This window comes from Sinocyclocheilus grahami, unplaced genomic scaffold, assembly GCF_001515645.1.
Source record: "Sinocyclocheilus grahami isolate Dianchi unplaced genomic scaffold, SAMN03320097.WGS_v1.1 scaffold1087.1, whole genome shotgun sequence".
In the NCBI taxonomy this organism is placed as follows: Eukaryota; Metazoa; Chordata; class Actinopteri; order Cypriniformes; family Cyprinidae; genus Sinocyclocheilus; species Sinocyclocheilus grahami.
The window spans coordinates 325,342-340,933 of record NW_015506266.1 but is presented as its reverse complement, the minus strand read 5'-3'; the positions used below and the strand labels follow the sequence as shown (position 1 = coordinate 340,933).

At 39.8% G+C, this 15,592-nt stretch overlaps 1 protein-coding gene across 1 annotated transcript; it reads left to right on the top strand.

The window, feature by feature from the left end:
- Positions 1-1,997: 1,997 nt before the first annotated feature.
- On the top strand, positions 1,998-15,123 carry LOC107566600 (leukotriene B4 receptor 1-like). The gene is made up of 4 exons (XM_016252092.1): positions 1,998-2,218; positions 3,705-4,258; positions 12,964-13,231; positions 14,272-15,123. Exons 2-4 carry the CDS (start codon positions 3,741-3,743, stop codon positions 14,641-14,643), a joined length of 1,158 nt encoding a protein of 385 aa, XP_016107578.1. The 5' UTR covers positions 1,998-2,218; positions 3,705-3,740; the 3' UTR covers positions 14,644-15,123.
- The last annotated feature ends 469 nt before the right edge of the window (positions 15,124-15,592 follow it).

Below are 15,592 nucleotides of genomic sequence, written 5' to 3'. Positions count from 1 at the left end.
ATTTTTAATATAACTCTGATTGTATTTGTCTGAAAGATGAAAGTCATATACAAATGGCTTGACGGGGAGTACATCTTGGGGTAATTTTCATCATTGTGTGTGAACGTTCGTGTTTGAGTTTTGGGATTACAGAGAGTTTTAGAGATCAAATTAAAAACTTCAATTATGATCAGTTGAGCATGTGTAAATACCAGCCTTGTGGCTTTAATATATGCCATTCAGTGTGTGTGAACTGATCAGCTGTTTAATAATGTTCAGATTGCACATAAAGAGTAATGATGGACAATGTTAAGAAATGTACATTCTGAAAATGAGGAAATTAAACAATGATCCTCAATAAATCAAGTCTTTCACATCACATTTATCTGTAGAAAATCATATATTTCTGTTAATCATTGTCAATTTGTCATTTGCTGACTTTAAAAGTGGACACTCGGGTGACTTTTTGATCTAATTTACATGTTGACATATTGTTAAGGCCGGTCTTTTTTAATAATATATGCTACGAAAGGAACTAGAAGTGTGAAGTTACCTAAGCAATTAATAATGACGCAACATCTCACTAAAGAGCACGAGGTTTGCGCAAGCAGCGTTGTATGGCTGTGAGGCAGTACTGAACGATACGCCCTTACGAAATTTAACCATGGTTTTACTACAAATAAAAACAAAAAAACATGGTCGCTATAGATAAAATATCTAAATGACTTTTCCTAATCTTTTCTTTAAATAAAATACCATAAAGATGTACTTTATGCAAGTTTTTACCTAAAAAATGTTGTATTTCTGCTTTTATTTCAGGAAAAGTCTAGGCGTTTTTTCAAAAAAAGCCATTTGGAGACTCCAAATGGACACCTGGTGGTAACCAAATGAGTCAACACAACTATTTCTGAACAGCATTTGTATTTTCTTGTGTGTTATGGTGGGCAGAGCAGTTCTGAATTGATATACATATATGCATTATGTAGTTTTGCCTCATTTGGTTACCAGGTGTCCATTTGGAGTCTCCAAATGGCTTTTTTTAAAAAAACGCCTAGACTTTCTTTTAAATAAAAGCTTACAGAAACTACATTTTTGGGAGTATCATCTTCAAATTTGAATCAAAATATGGTCAGACATTCAGCTTTATCTTTATGGTGTTTTCAGGCCAGTAGCATTAAAGCTTCATCCATTTTTCCCTTAGTGAATTTCATTCAAAGATATCGTAAGTCACTTTCATGTACATTTTACCTTGTTTTACTCTGTTGCTATGCTAATTTTGAGTTATTATGACTCCAGAGTAACAAAGGTTCAAGTGTCTAGTTTCAAACAATACCAGATTTATAAATATAGACCATAGGGTTCAAGAGCTACAGACATTTTTATTTGGGTATGTCGTTTTTCAGAAAATGCTCAAAAATAGGGGAGCACAGTAAGTGGTTAAACTATGGAAACCACAAATTAACCATGGTTTTGCTACACTAACCATAGTTTAACAGTACCATTTGTGGTAAAACTGTGGTAATCAATACGCCAAAAAAACATGATTTCTACACTTTTGCTATAATGAAACCATGGTTAATTTGATTGGAATAATATTATATGAGTCTGAATTTGAAATGAAGCTAGAGCCATGTGCTTGCAGTGCACAACTGCATAGTAAACAAAAACCTTGTCTGTTTCATTCAGATCAAAGGATACTCTTCAGATCAGGCAAAAATGCTCCGGCTGGCCCTGCGCAGAAATCACCTGCATTTGGCTAATGTTGCATGTGAACGGCCCACCCTGGTTACAACAGTCTAAGAACTGGAAGCGGTCACACTACCCTATTATGAAAACAACGCGGGGCATGTGGAAATCGAAGTACTACACACACGCATACACTGCAATTATCAGTATGATCACGGGACACGGCTTCCCCATGCAAATAAATTCAAATAAGAGAGAAAAAGTTCGAGAGTTAGAGCACAAAAGAGGAGGACAAAATGCAACAGAAAGAAAAGATACCAAAACAAATGAACCAAGTCACAGCATTTTTTTGTGTGCATGTGAAGTGTTCTTTGCTCTTTCCTGTCTGAGGCAACTGGTTGTTTCTAAAGTGATGTGTGTGAAGAGGAAGCGATGACGTTAAATAGCACCACTACTTAAAAGATGTTAATGATAAGGACACTTCTGATACATTGGGACAAAACTGATTCTACGCTAATGTGCTCGCCTGCAGAAAAGTTTACAAGGAATTGAGGTAAGGCTTTTTGAAGTGCATTCATATTCAGGTGTGTGTGTGTGTGTGTGTGTGTGTGTGTGTGTGTGCACATGTGAGTGTGTCTCTAATTTTAAATCTAAACTAGGGGTTCTACAATACAAAGTCTTTTGGTATTGTTTTATTGAGAGTAAATTGGACTTGGTGACCTTTTTATCTAAACATCTGATCTATAATAGTCAATTTTCACATGATTTTGCTTGAAATGTTTTTAAGAACTTTACAACGTTTAACATTGCTAGATGAGTGAAGGATCTTATCTGTCATAAATGTGTTAAACATGGTTAACACCCTTTCAGCAGGAAACGCTTCATAGAATATAGATGACTAACAGCACAACTAATATAAAAAGACAATTCATGACCTAAACCTATATTACTAACTTTAACCAAAATCGTAGGCTGTTCACAAAAAAAATTCAAGTAGGTCACCGTAAGGATCGGTTTAAAAAAAAAAAATGCAAGAACTGCAACCATAAGCATATTCTGATTAGGCAACGATGTCAGTGTAACAGCTTGTGGTGCGCTTAAAAAAAAAAAACATCCCAGTGCTTCTTCAGGGTTTCGTGCCACGCGTGTCACATTGATATGACCTGTTAAATTAGAGAAGTTAAACTTTGAACAAACAGACTCATGCAGTGTGTCATTGTGCTAGATTTTCTTGAAAGCAAGAGAAAGCGTCAACTGTACGAAGTCGAAAGGGTACATTTTGGGAACTGAAGATTAAGAGGGAACCCAGTATCCAAGTCCTGTTTTCTTTCACATGAATTTCCATGAATTTTCAATAACATTTCCAGTAGTTCATGATTAATGTTTTAGGATTTTTTTTGTTTGTTTTGTTTAATGATTTGACAGATAATCTACAAAAATAAATAAATAAATATTTTGCTCAAATAAATACGTTACAACTGCATTATTAGAACATACATAGACATTTCCATGACATTTCCAGTGAACCTGTAGCCTATGGCAGTAAAAGAAAGTGAATCAGGGCATAATTGAGACTTTCAATTATGCCCTGATTCACTGCAACAATGAATGAGATAAATCAAAGTTTGATGATTATGTGTTTAATTATGTTATTAATTATGTGAAAAACTGTTATTTTCATTCTTTTTTAAAATTAATTATGTACTACTTCATCAGTCATATTAAATGTGATGACTCATGTAACCTATCAAGGGATAGTTCACTCAAATGTGAATGTTCTGTGGCACATAAATATAAAAATCCCAGTCATATAGTGGACTATTTTTTTCTTTTTGTGGATTTACAGAAACCAAAAGGGGAACTGCTCTTTGTGTTGGGCAATGTTACTACTGCGAACACAGCAAAACAAATACTATTTATATAGATGGATAGATAGATGGATGGATGGGTAGATAGATCTGTATAAGCACAAATTGCTTCATTAGCAAAAAGGAAAGTGATCTTGTATTTTCCTCTCTCTGTTTACTTTATCTCCACAGCAAATACAAGAAACAATACCATTAACTTTGAACCAAATGGCCACTCTTGTCCCTACAAATCCCTCAGCCCTATCCGGACCCGCTCAGACCTCCATCATGCCCGCCTCCCTGTCCTCAGCATCCCTGCCCCTGTCCCATCAGATTGGGATTGCTATCTTGGTCATTGCCTTCGTGTTTGGTTTCCCCGGGAACCTGTTCGTGGTTTGGTCGGTTCTGTGTCGAGTGCGTCGGCGCTCCGTCACGTGTCTGCTGATCCTGAATCTGGCCGTGGCGGATGCGCTGGTTCTCCTGAGCGCTCCGCTGTTCCTCCGCTTCCTGGTGAAAGGGCTACACTGGGAGCTTGGGTCCGCCCTGTGTAAGACGGTCCATTACCTGTGCTGCGTCAACATGTACGCATCCATCTACCTGATCTGCCTGATGAGCCTGGACCGCTGGCTGGCCGTCACAAAGCCGTTTCTGTCTCAGAGGTTGAGGACCAAGAAAAGGCTCCTGTCCATCATGTTGGGCATCTGGGTGATGGCTTTTCTGATGGCTTTGCCCATGCCGTTCTATCGGTAAGTTTGAGTGTTACACTGAAACACAAATCACACTTTCTTCAAGCAGTTACATCAGTAACAACCTATTACTATAACTTCATTACATTTGAAAGACAAATATACTTTTCTCTACACTACATTTCTTTTTTTTTTTTTAAGATTTATTTTTGGCGTTTTATGCCTTTTATTTAGACAGGACAGTAGGTCGACAGGAAGCGAAGTGGGTGAGAGAGAGAGGGGGGGTGGGATCGGGAAAGGTCCACGAGCTGGGACTCAAACTCGGGACGCCCGAAGCGCAAAGGCGCTACATGTTGGCGCGCTGCCCACGAGGCCATTGGCGCCGACTCTACACTACATTTCTATTGAGGTCCTCAAAGTAGAAAGTTGTTATAATGTAGCAGCTTTGAAAGTCTGTGTGTGATTTTTCCTTCTTTAAAACATGACTTATACAGCTACTGTTGTGTTGCTGGGTTTTAAAGCAGGATTGATTTTCTTCTTATCAGTCTATTTACAACAATTTCACTGTCCACTCAGTTCAAATGTGGATGAATGGCTACAGGTAGATGTGTGCACTCACTGCCAGAGCTGTGTGAGATCACTATCATCCTGCTTTTGTGTGGATGGGTAGGGGTGTTAATTAATTAATTAATTTATTGTTTGTTTGTTTGTTTGTTAACTCACATGTTTCACTTCTAGAGGTTTTTAACATTCTAAAAGCTCTTTATTCCAAAGATACTACAAGCTAGTCAGTGTATTCAGTAGGTGTAATATATTGTAAGTTGCTTCAGAGGCATAAGGTATTGCAAGTATTGCATACAACAATAATAAAACATAAAAAAGGATATTTCCTTTTGGTACTTAAGTACTTTTAAAAGCAAGTTGTAACCTGGTTCAATGTCAGAGCAAGACAAAGAAGTCAGAGATGGTGAGTGAACAAAGCTTTTATTAGCCTTTCAACAAAACAAAAGACAAAAACGAATTCCTGTGAGGTTCCTTGCCGTACACAGTTTCTGTGATCCAAAAGTCTATCTCCCCTTCACATTAGACATCATTCACTTGATCTCCTTATCACCTCTCTTCTCTGCACTCGTTTCTCCGCTGCAGACTCTGCCCTACCACGCCCCCCTTGCCACATGCCCCCACCGCCTGACTCAGGCCGGGGAGCCATCCAGCCTGCAGCCCCTCCCCCACATTCCTAGAGAGGAAGTTAGCTACAGCCATCTGCGCCTCCGGCCTATGGACCACCTTGAACTTAAAGGGCTGTAAAGCTAGATACCAAGGGGTGATCCGTGCGTTGGTATCCTTCATGTGGTGGAGCCATTGGAGGGGCACCTGGTCCGAAGAGAGGGTGAATTCCCTTCCCAGGAGGTAATAACGGAGGGTGAGAATGGCCCAACAAATGGCTAAACACTCCTTCTCAATGGTGCTGTATCTCGTCTCTCTGTTTGATAGTGTCCGACTTAGATACAGCACTGGCCGTTCCTCTCCCCCGACCACATGCAACAGGAATGCCCCCAGCCCCCTGTCTGATGTGCCCGTCTGCATCAAAAAAGGGAGATAAAAGTTAGGACAGTGTAAGAGCAGCCCGCCACACAGGGCAGCCTTTACTTTGGTCAGAGCCTGTTGACACAGCTCCGTCCACTGAACCAGATCTGGTGCATCCTTTTTTGTAAGATCAGTCAGCGGACTGGTGAGCTCTAAATAATTGGGTATAAATCTCCTATAATATCCCGCCAGCACGAGGAAATGTCTCACCTCCTTTTTGATCTTGGGACCTGGGCAGGCTGCAGTCACAGCAGTCTTGTAAATTTGGGGACGCATGTCCCATGTCCCAAGTGGAAGCCCAGATACCTTACCTCCACACCCAATTGCACACTTCTGCGGGTTCGGCGTGAGTCCTGCAACCCTTAGCGAAAGCACACACATGTTCGAGATGCCGCTGCCAATCATTACTGTAGATCAGTGGTTCTCAACCCACGCCCGTCACGAATTCAAATGCGGCCCACCATGCTGAACACAATTAAAAAAATAACTTTGAGTTTTACATTTCATTTTAGTTTTTACATTAATTAAAAAATGTACTAAACAAATATAAGCTATAATGTTTTTATGTAAAATAATTTTGTTTTTCATATACTGTATTATTTTCAGACATGAGCAGACCTGTACTCACACTAACATTATGCATCTAACGAACACTTACAAGCATGCACTTTGGCAGAATTCAAATAATCATCAGCAGCCATCAGTTCGGTAAAATTGAGCATCAGAATGGACACATTTGTTATTATGGGAGAAAAACTAAATGTGGAAAATGCTAGTGAAGGAACACATACAAACAAGAGTAGTCGCAGCAGTGTAGGTAGGAGAGTGCTGGACTTTTGGCATCAGCTTTCGGTTTGCCCCACCACTCACTTTAAGATGTTCAGGCTAGAGCCCTGCACAGGCCTAAAATATAGGCCCTAGCCCGGCCGTGTCCGACAGCTTATCAGAATTACCAGCCCGAGTCTGTCTTTTTTTCCCCCTTCTCCCAAAACAGCTTATATTACTGTTTCAGATATGTTAAAATAGTTCCGTTTTGTATGTAATGGCAAAGTGATTATATTTTGTTTCGTTTTTTTATTAAGTTAATTTAGAAAAACGTTTGGAGCCTTTTTTGGTCGTTAAATACCAAATTTGATCAATTTAGCCTTCTCAAATCATCATGACTTGCTAAAATAAAATCTATAAATATAAAACTAAAAATATAAAATATTCTGCCGTCTCGTCTTTGAACAGGAGCGCTTACAAAATTTAACCGAAACTCAGTGAATACATGCCTCACAGACATGATAAATATATCTATAGAAAGCTTTACATTACTACTTAACAAAATAAATCAAATCAAAAACAAAAACTCTAAAGATGCACTTCTCTCTAAAGGCGCGTCTAATGAGGAGATGGCGAGTCAGGATCGGCAACTTCATCCTTGGAACACCGACTCAGAAAACACTAGTTTATTAGTAAATAATTCAAATATCTCCTTACTATTTCCCCCTGACACATTCATGGTAATTACTTTGCCGGTGCTTTGCGGCTAGCTTTAGCCTATTGCATGCATTTGAACACAGAACTGTTCAACTGCGCTGACGGCACGCACCATACATACTGCTGCTCGTGTTGTTTCCACCAGCCCTACAAAATCTTTCTTTTTTTTCATCACTAATTGATGGATGTCTAAAATATAAAAATAAGGAGAAGCCTAAAACAAGCCCAATGCCCGGCCCGCGTCTTAACTATGACGTGTCCCGAAGCCCGGCCTGAGGGGTGTAAAAAAGTCGGGGTCCGTCGGGCCCGGATTGAAATGCAGGGCTCTAGTACAGGCAAAAGGAAACTCCCATACTATGCAGCAATCATCCTTAATTGCAGAAATGTGGCAACACATCTCTGGAGAGAACCACAGATTGTTAAATTCGAAAGTGCGTTCCATATTTGGATTAACATAGGCTACATTTGTGAATGCACATTTTCTGCAATGTCGCACGTGTATGTAAATATGTAATATGTAAATGATATGCGTGTGGCACGTGAGACTTGCACTTGGACCAGTTCGGCCTAGTGGAAAAAAAGGTTGAGAACCACTGCTGTAGATAATGATATCATCCAGGTAGGCAGCGGCATACACAGAATGGGGACGGAGGACTTTGTCCTCGAGGCACTGAAAGGTAGCGGGAGCCCCGAACAGCCCGAATGGAAGAGTGACAAATTGGTGTAATCCAAACGGCGTGGTGAAGGCTGTCTTTTCTTTGGAGAATGGCGATAAGGGGATCTGCCAATACCCTTTTGTCAAATCCAGTGTCGAGTAAAAGCGAGCCGAACCTAACCAATCAAGCAGCTCGTCAACTCGGGGCATTGGATAAGCATCAAATTTTGACACAGCATTCACCCTTCTATAACCGACACAGAAACGGACAGAGCCATCCATTTTAGGAACTAAAACAATTGGGCTCGCCCAGTCACTATGTGATTCTTCTTTTACGCTGACCTCCAGCATGGCCTTTAATTCATCCTGAACCACTTTTATCTTGTGTTCGGGTAAACGATAGGGGTGGTTACGGGCCACTTCCCCAGGGATTGTTTCGATATGGTGCTGTATGAGGTCTGTGTGGCCGGGCAGGCGTGAAAAGCTGCAGCGGCGAGAGGTGATCTCCCCCAGGGATCAGAGCAAGCGGACTGGCTTTGACAGCTGCTTCTGGACCGAGATCCTCCTCTGCCGAAACAGCCACTGCTAACTCAACCAATGTCTCCTCCTGCCAGCGTTTCAACAGGCTGAGATGATAAATTTGATGTGAATCACCCCTGTCCATTTGTTTAACCTCATAACCGAGATCCCCTACCCGCCGTGTAACCAAAAAAGGTCCTTGCCACTTTGCAAGTAATTTGGAACTAGATGTTGGAAGTAACACAAGTACTTTATCTCCCGGTGTAAATTGACTTTCTCGCGTACCCCTGTTGTACAGCTGACTTTGTTTGTCCTGAGCCTGGAGCAAATTCTCCATAGAGAGCCACCCCAAGGTGTGGAGTTTTGCCCGGAGATCCATGACATACTGAATTTCACTTCGACTGTTTGAAGGCCCCTCCTCCCAAGCCTCTCTAATGATGTGAAGCAGCCCATGGGGCCTACGACCATACAGAAGCTTGAATGGGGAAAACCCAGTGGAGGCTTGTGGGACCACGCAAACAACAGGGGCTCGAGCCACTTATCCCAATTTTTGGCGTCCTCTCTTACAAATTTACGAACCATGGATTTCAAAGTGCGATTAAATCGTTCCACCAAACTATCCGTTTGTGGGTGATAAATGCCGGTGCGGATCGATTTAATGCCCAACAGTTCGTATAATTTGCTTATTGTACGTGACATAAACGCCATGCCCTGATCAGTGAGAATCTCCTTGGGGATTCCCACCAGGGAGATAATGCAAAACAGTGCGTCTGCCACACTCTTTGCAGAAATGTTGCGCAACGGCACTGCTTCCGGATATCATGTTACATAATCCACCAGAACTAATGCAAAACGATGGCCATGTGCTGAACGTTCTAATGGCCTGATGAGGTCCATACCAATTCTCTTGAAGGGGACCTCCACTAATGGCAATGGCGCTTTTGAAATGGCCGGGGGATTAACCAGCTGACATTCACAACATGCCACACACCACCGGCGGACATGCTCGTGAATACCTGGCCAAAAAAATCGGGCCATGAGACGTTCACATGTTTTTGCTTCCCCCAAGTGGCCTGCCATGGGACTACAATGAGCCGCCTCGAAAAGCATTTCCCAATGGCTTTTTGGCACTAATAACTGGGTTGCATCTTTTCTTGTCTGGGCGTCTTGGGTCACCCGATACAACCTATCTTTTATAATGGAAAAATAGGGATAGGAGAGCAGCTGATCAGGCTGGAGAAGCTGTCCGTCGATGCCGCGGACCCTGTCAAATGCATATTTTAGCGTCTCATTCCAAGACTGCTTGAGAGGAAAGTCATCTCATTCAGGGGGCAATAATCCGCCCTCACTCGCGTTTCCTCTGAGTCAGTCTGAGACGGTCCCAGAACAATCCGTACCCAAAATCAGCGGATGCCTAAGGTTGGGATTAACCACGACCTTAATTATATGCTTTTCCCCCCGGAATTGAATACCTACAGGCACTAGCAGGTAGACGACCACATCCCCGTGCACACACCTTACCTTAACCTTCCAGGTTCATATCCAATTCCCCTTTCTGTATCAGCCATTGATGAATAGAGGTTTGGTTACAGCCTGAATCCACCAAAGCCCGATATCACTAGAATTAAAGACAGGTGTTAGACCTCATTCACTTGACCTCCTTATCACCGCTCGTCTCCACACTCTTTCCCTTGCTGCAGACTCTGCCCTACCACGGCCCCCTCGCCACACAAGTACTTCAGTGTTTTTACTTAAAGTGCCCCATTATGGACTTTTGAAAATTACCTTTCATGCAGTGTGTAACACAGCTCTAAGTGAATGAAAATAGCCTGCACAGTTTTAAATCTGAAAGTGCACCGTTTATAAAGTTGTTGTCTCTCAAAAGAAAGAGTTGACTCTGAATCATTTAAACGAGTCATTTGTAAAAACGAATCCCAAGCAATTTTTTTATGTTGACATCAACATGAAACATTAGCATATTCCCTGGGAAAACTTGACCATTGGTCGATTTTTGCATTGGTCTGAATGAAAATGCAAATTCATTCTTTGCCACTAGGTGGCGCTTTTGGAGCAGTAAAAATAGGATCCCCAGTTACGGTACACAAAGCAGCACTGCAAAACGCTGCTTTATCAGGCATTACAGGCATGATTAAATTAAAATGCAAAGGAGGGGTTTGGAAAAATGAATCTTGAGCGCATCGTTTGGGAGTCGTTGAGCAAATAAGGTAAAAATAAATATTATAAGACAATGAAAGTGTTTTTTGACCTTGCATGCATGTCAACCTGTTGTTGGGGACTCCCAAAACAAAAATATGAACATTTCATAATCCAAAATAGGGGCACTTTAAGTAAAAATCGGTCTTTACAACTTTCACTTGCAGTGGAGTAACATTTGACCAGCAGTGTCTGTACTTTCACTCAAGTAAGGGAGTTGTGTACTTTGTCCACCTCTGGTAATACTTGATTCATCCATTCACCCTACTTTTAAGCTCAGACCACCAACCATAAATGCTTAATATTGTCTGATTATGGTGATATAATGAAACAAATCGCCTAATGCCGGGTTCAGACTACACAATATTTTTGTCAGTCTCGATAGTCACTGTGTCTTCAACGACGCACGTGATGTCATCGATAAGGCGGATCTAGCGACTGACTTCCGAAAACAAGAGTGTAAACATTGCTGAAGTGCTTCCGCTATAGTTCGCCAGCATTTTTCTTTTTTTGTTCTGTCGTGGTAGTCCCTCGATGACACATCATACAGGCAGGAGTAGCCTACTGTTGCCACAGCTCCACAAACCTTTCCTCCATAATTCCACCTAGGAGCACCATCGTCTCTCTTTCGTTTTGCCATGTTTGAAACCTGTGTATGAAAGAGCTTCTGTGCTGCTATTGGTCAACGTCACCAATGTGACAGAACTCGTCGTGGACGACAGAAAAAAAATTAAACATGCTAGTCTTTCTGTCGTGATGTTGTGAAGCATCGCAGACGCGGAATCGGTTGTCGTCCACTATGACACACTACACAAGCTGAAACGATGGAATCTTGCATCCCGACACCCATTGTCGTTTACGAATCCCCACAACACCCTACGTCAAGCAAATCGTGGCAAAATCGGGCTAAAATCGTGTAGTCTGAACCGGGCATAACAGTCTTTGCCTTATTGATCTTCCCTTAAAAAAATAACCATGGATTTATTGAAGTAAAAGTGTAGTAACCATGTTTTTTGGCGTATTGATTACCATTTGTATAACAAAGTTTTACTACATATACAAAGGTTAAACTAAGGCTAGTGTAGCAAAACCATGGTTCATTTGTGGTTACCATGGTTTAACTATAGTAACCAGGTTTTATTTGTAGTAAAACCATGGTTAACTTTCTTAAGGGTTGTGGGATAAATGATGCTGTACACATGGTAATTTTTAATTTGTTAATTTTATGTAAAAAAATTGCCTCAGAAAAATCTCATCATCTGAATTCAGTTCATAACGCGTAATTGTAAAAAGTGCTGTAAAAAACTGCTCTTCAACTTTGATAACCTGTTTATTTTGCATATTAAACGAGGAGGAGGCGTTCTCTAAACACATATCCTACACTCGAAATTCATAAGTGATTAGACATTATCAATCAATCAAATTAAAGAAGTAGTATAAATGAGATGTATTAATAAGCAATAAAATTAGCCTGCTCATTACCAGTGTTGGGGAGTAATTACATGTAATGGAGTTACATAATTTATTTACAAAATAAATGTAACTGTAATCTGTTACAGTTTCTGGGAAAATGTGTAGTTAAATTAGAGTTATTGATGAAAATGTTAACAATTACAAAGGGGGTTACATCTGAATATTTTAACACACACACACACACACACACACACACACACGTTTGTTTCTGTGAATTGTGGGGACTTTGCATAGACTTCTATTACTTTTTATACTGACCAAACAATATGTTTTATTCCCTAACCCTAAACCTACCCCTTACAGAAAACCTGTTTGCATTGTTATGCTTTCAGATAAACATAATTTACTATTTTTAATAATTTTAATGTCAACAATTACAGGATTTACTATATTTGTGGGGACAAGGATAACCCTAACTCACAATGTAGCATAAACAAGGACACACACACACACACACACACATAGATTTAATTGATTCTTTCGCAAATTGCATCGACTGCTCTAAAATATGTTGCAGAAGTTTAGGACACAGAATAGCACACGTGCTTATTTGATATGAGAATAACAGTTGAAGACGTTCATTAGAAATTTAGATAAGTAATCAAAAAGTAATCTAATGTGATCAGTTACACTACTTTAATTGAGCAATTGAAATAGTTACACTACTTCTTACATTTTAAATAAGGTAACAAATAAAATTTCCAAATTAACCTCCGCAGCTTGTATCAACAACAAGGACTAGCACCATTGGTTTTCTAAATAATTGTAATCTTCTTTATGTCCTTCTTTTTATCTGACAGTCAACCTGTTTCATTCATCTTCTTTGCACCGACAGTACCGTGAGGCCATTCCGTCCAGATATGCATGTGTGTATGCCGTACCACTGGGAGAGCGACGGTCATGAAGTCTTTCAGTACCTGTCGGAGACTATCCTGGGTTTCCTGCTGCCCTTCACCTTCATCCTGTTCTGCTACATCTCAGTGATCTGTCGGCTGCGGAGCACAATGTTCCACCGCAAAGGAAGAGGAAACGCCCTCATCCTCCTCATCATCGTTGCGTTCACCGTCTTCTGGCTGCCGTATCACCTCATCAACATCCTACAGGTGAGCAACACCTCTCAATATTAGACCTTGGCAGTGAAAACCCAGCTAAAGTCATTTTTTTGTGATTTACTGTTTTCTACATAAAATCATACTTCATAAGGTAAAGAACATTCTGTGAAAATGTAACCTTGATATCTTTAATATTGACTGAGTAAGACCATGTCATTAATGGTTGAGATCAAACTTTGATGCTTGTTAAAATTAGTTGTTCAAATTTAGCAAACTTTAAGTATACCAGTTTAGTATACCAAAAGTGCAATTGCAGGGCATTTCTATTAAGTACATAATATGTAAATGTATTTGCAGTATTCTTAGCATGAAATACATGTATTTCAAATACATTTTAGTATATTTATTTTTGACTAGAGTATTTACATGAAAGGAGGCAAATCATGCAGGAAGATTGAATATCCATTCTGATTGGTCAGTTTGTGAATACGATTTTTTTAAGCTGTCAACTCACTTATGAAAGAAAATGAGACCTTCTGAATTAAAAATGCATTTAGACCATGTCAAAGATTGAAATCATAGTGACAATAATGGTTGAGATCAAACTTTGATGCTTGTTATCTCATAATTAGATTTTGAAAAAAATATTGGTCTTTAAAGCCAAGATATTTAAAGTGTTCTTGAAGTATACTTGCAATAGTTTCACTTCAGCACTAGGGTATTTAAATGAAAGGAGGCAAATTATTTAGGAAGACGTGTTATTTGAATGTCCATTCTGTTCAGTTTATGAATGAGAATGTTTTTTAAAGCTGTCAACTCACTTATGAAAGAAAATGTTATCTTTTAAATTAAAAATGCATTTGAGTTATGTAAATTAGTGGAGGAACTGCTAAAAACAGCATTAGTTTGATTACTTTTAATTCATTATTAAGGAGGCCCAGCCTCCCTTGCATATTCTAAAGGACTGTCAACTGTTTTCTTATGTGTGAAATATAAAGTAGGCTACGTTCAGTAAGGTCAGTTTTTTCTCATTTTATGTCAGCCCACAAAAGCGCTTGTCATTTCTCTTTCTTGTTGGTCTGTTCTCACAGGTGATTGGTGTGATGCAGGGCTCCTCCTCTTCTATTTTAAAAGCGGCAAAAGTGGCCCGTCCCAATGTGACAGCGTTCGCCTTCATGAGCAGCAGTGTGAACCCCGTCCTGTACGTGTTTGCCGGCAGCTCTCACATCCGTCAGGCTGGTCTGGGCTTCATGGCCAAACTCTTCGAAGGAACCAATTCAGAGTCTGCCTCCACCCGCAGCAGTCGCGGCTCTAATGCAGAGAGCTCTGTTTTCACCAAGCTGTCCTTCAAGCTGAGTCGTAAAGGGGACGGGGCGAGAGCCGAGACCCCTGGTGGTGAAGACGAGACCATGGCAGACGTACAAAACAGAGATGAGATGAAGACTCTGACCACCCTGCATTAAAGTGCTCATATCTATCCTCCTGAGGTCCATTTATAATGTTAGACAATGTTGTTGGACTCTCAGTGATCCCAACTGAAATATAATCTTCTGTTGCTGCTGTTTCAGAATAAAAGTGTTATTTTCTCTGTCTAAAAACGTAATTGTGATTGGCTGGAATGTGAGCGTTAAAACATTATCACATTTTTTTAGAAGATTTTCTTTGTGAAAAATTCTCATTTTGTTTTTTTTTCATACTCCTGCTGTTTACTGTGTTTGTTTGTTTATTAAACATGAATATGAATTTGCATGTATACACATCCTCGTTCATTTTCTTATGTCCACGCGACATTTAGCCGTTCAGGCTGGACTATATTTACATCTCTGACGTGAAATAAAAGTACAGTGAGTGTCATTGATCAAGTCATATTCCATTACATGCAAGTCTTGTTTGTTAGTCGTATTAGTTTGACTCCTAAAAACGAACAATGAACAAAAAATATCCAATGCAATACGATGTTTTTTTTAATACATATACATTTTTTTTAAAGTATGTCAGTGTATTTTTTCTTAGTATCATGAGAATCATTGTAAACGTTTGCAATACTAAATGTAGATAATGAATGTTTAATTGTGCTTGTTCATCAGCTCCCTTTTAATAAACCCAAGTAACAACAACAGAGAAGTTACACTATGCCTAAAAATAAATAGGATTTAAAAGGATTTTTGCTCTATATTGTAATTGAATGATAATTCAAAATAGCCAAACAAGATGAGATTGCTGGTTTCACAGGAGTTTATTCGAGCTGCTGTTGTTGACAATTATGTTTTAGTTTTACTTTTATGTTTAGCACAAACGTATTGTAACTATTTTACACCCAACCTTCCCTGCTTAAAGAATAAACAATATTCAAATTAGCTAACGCACATAATGTTGGTGCTCACTAACATACACTCAACCAGTCATTTTTTA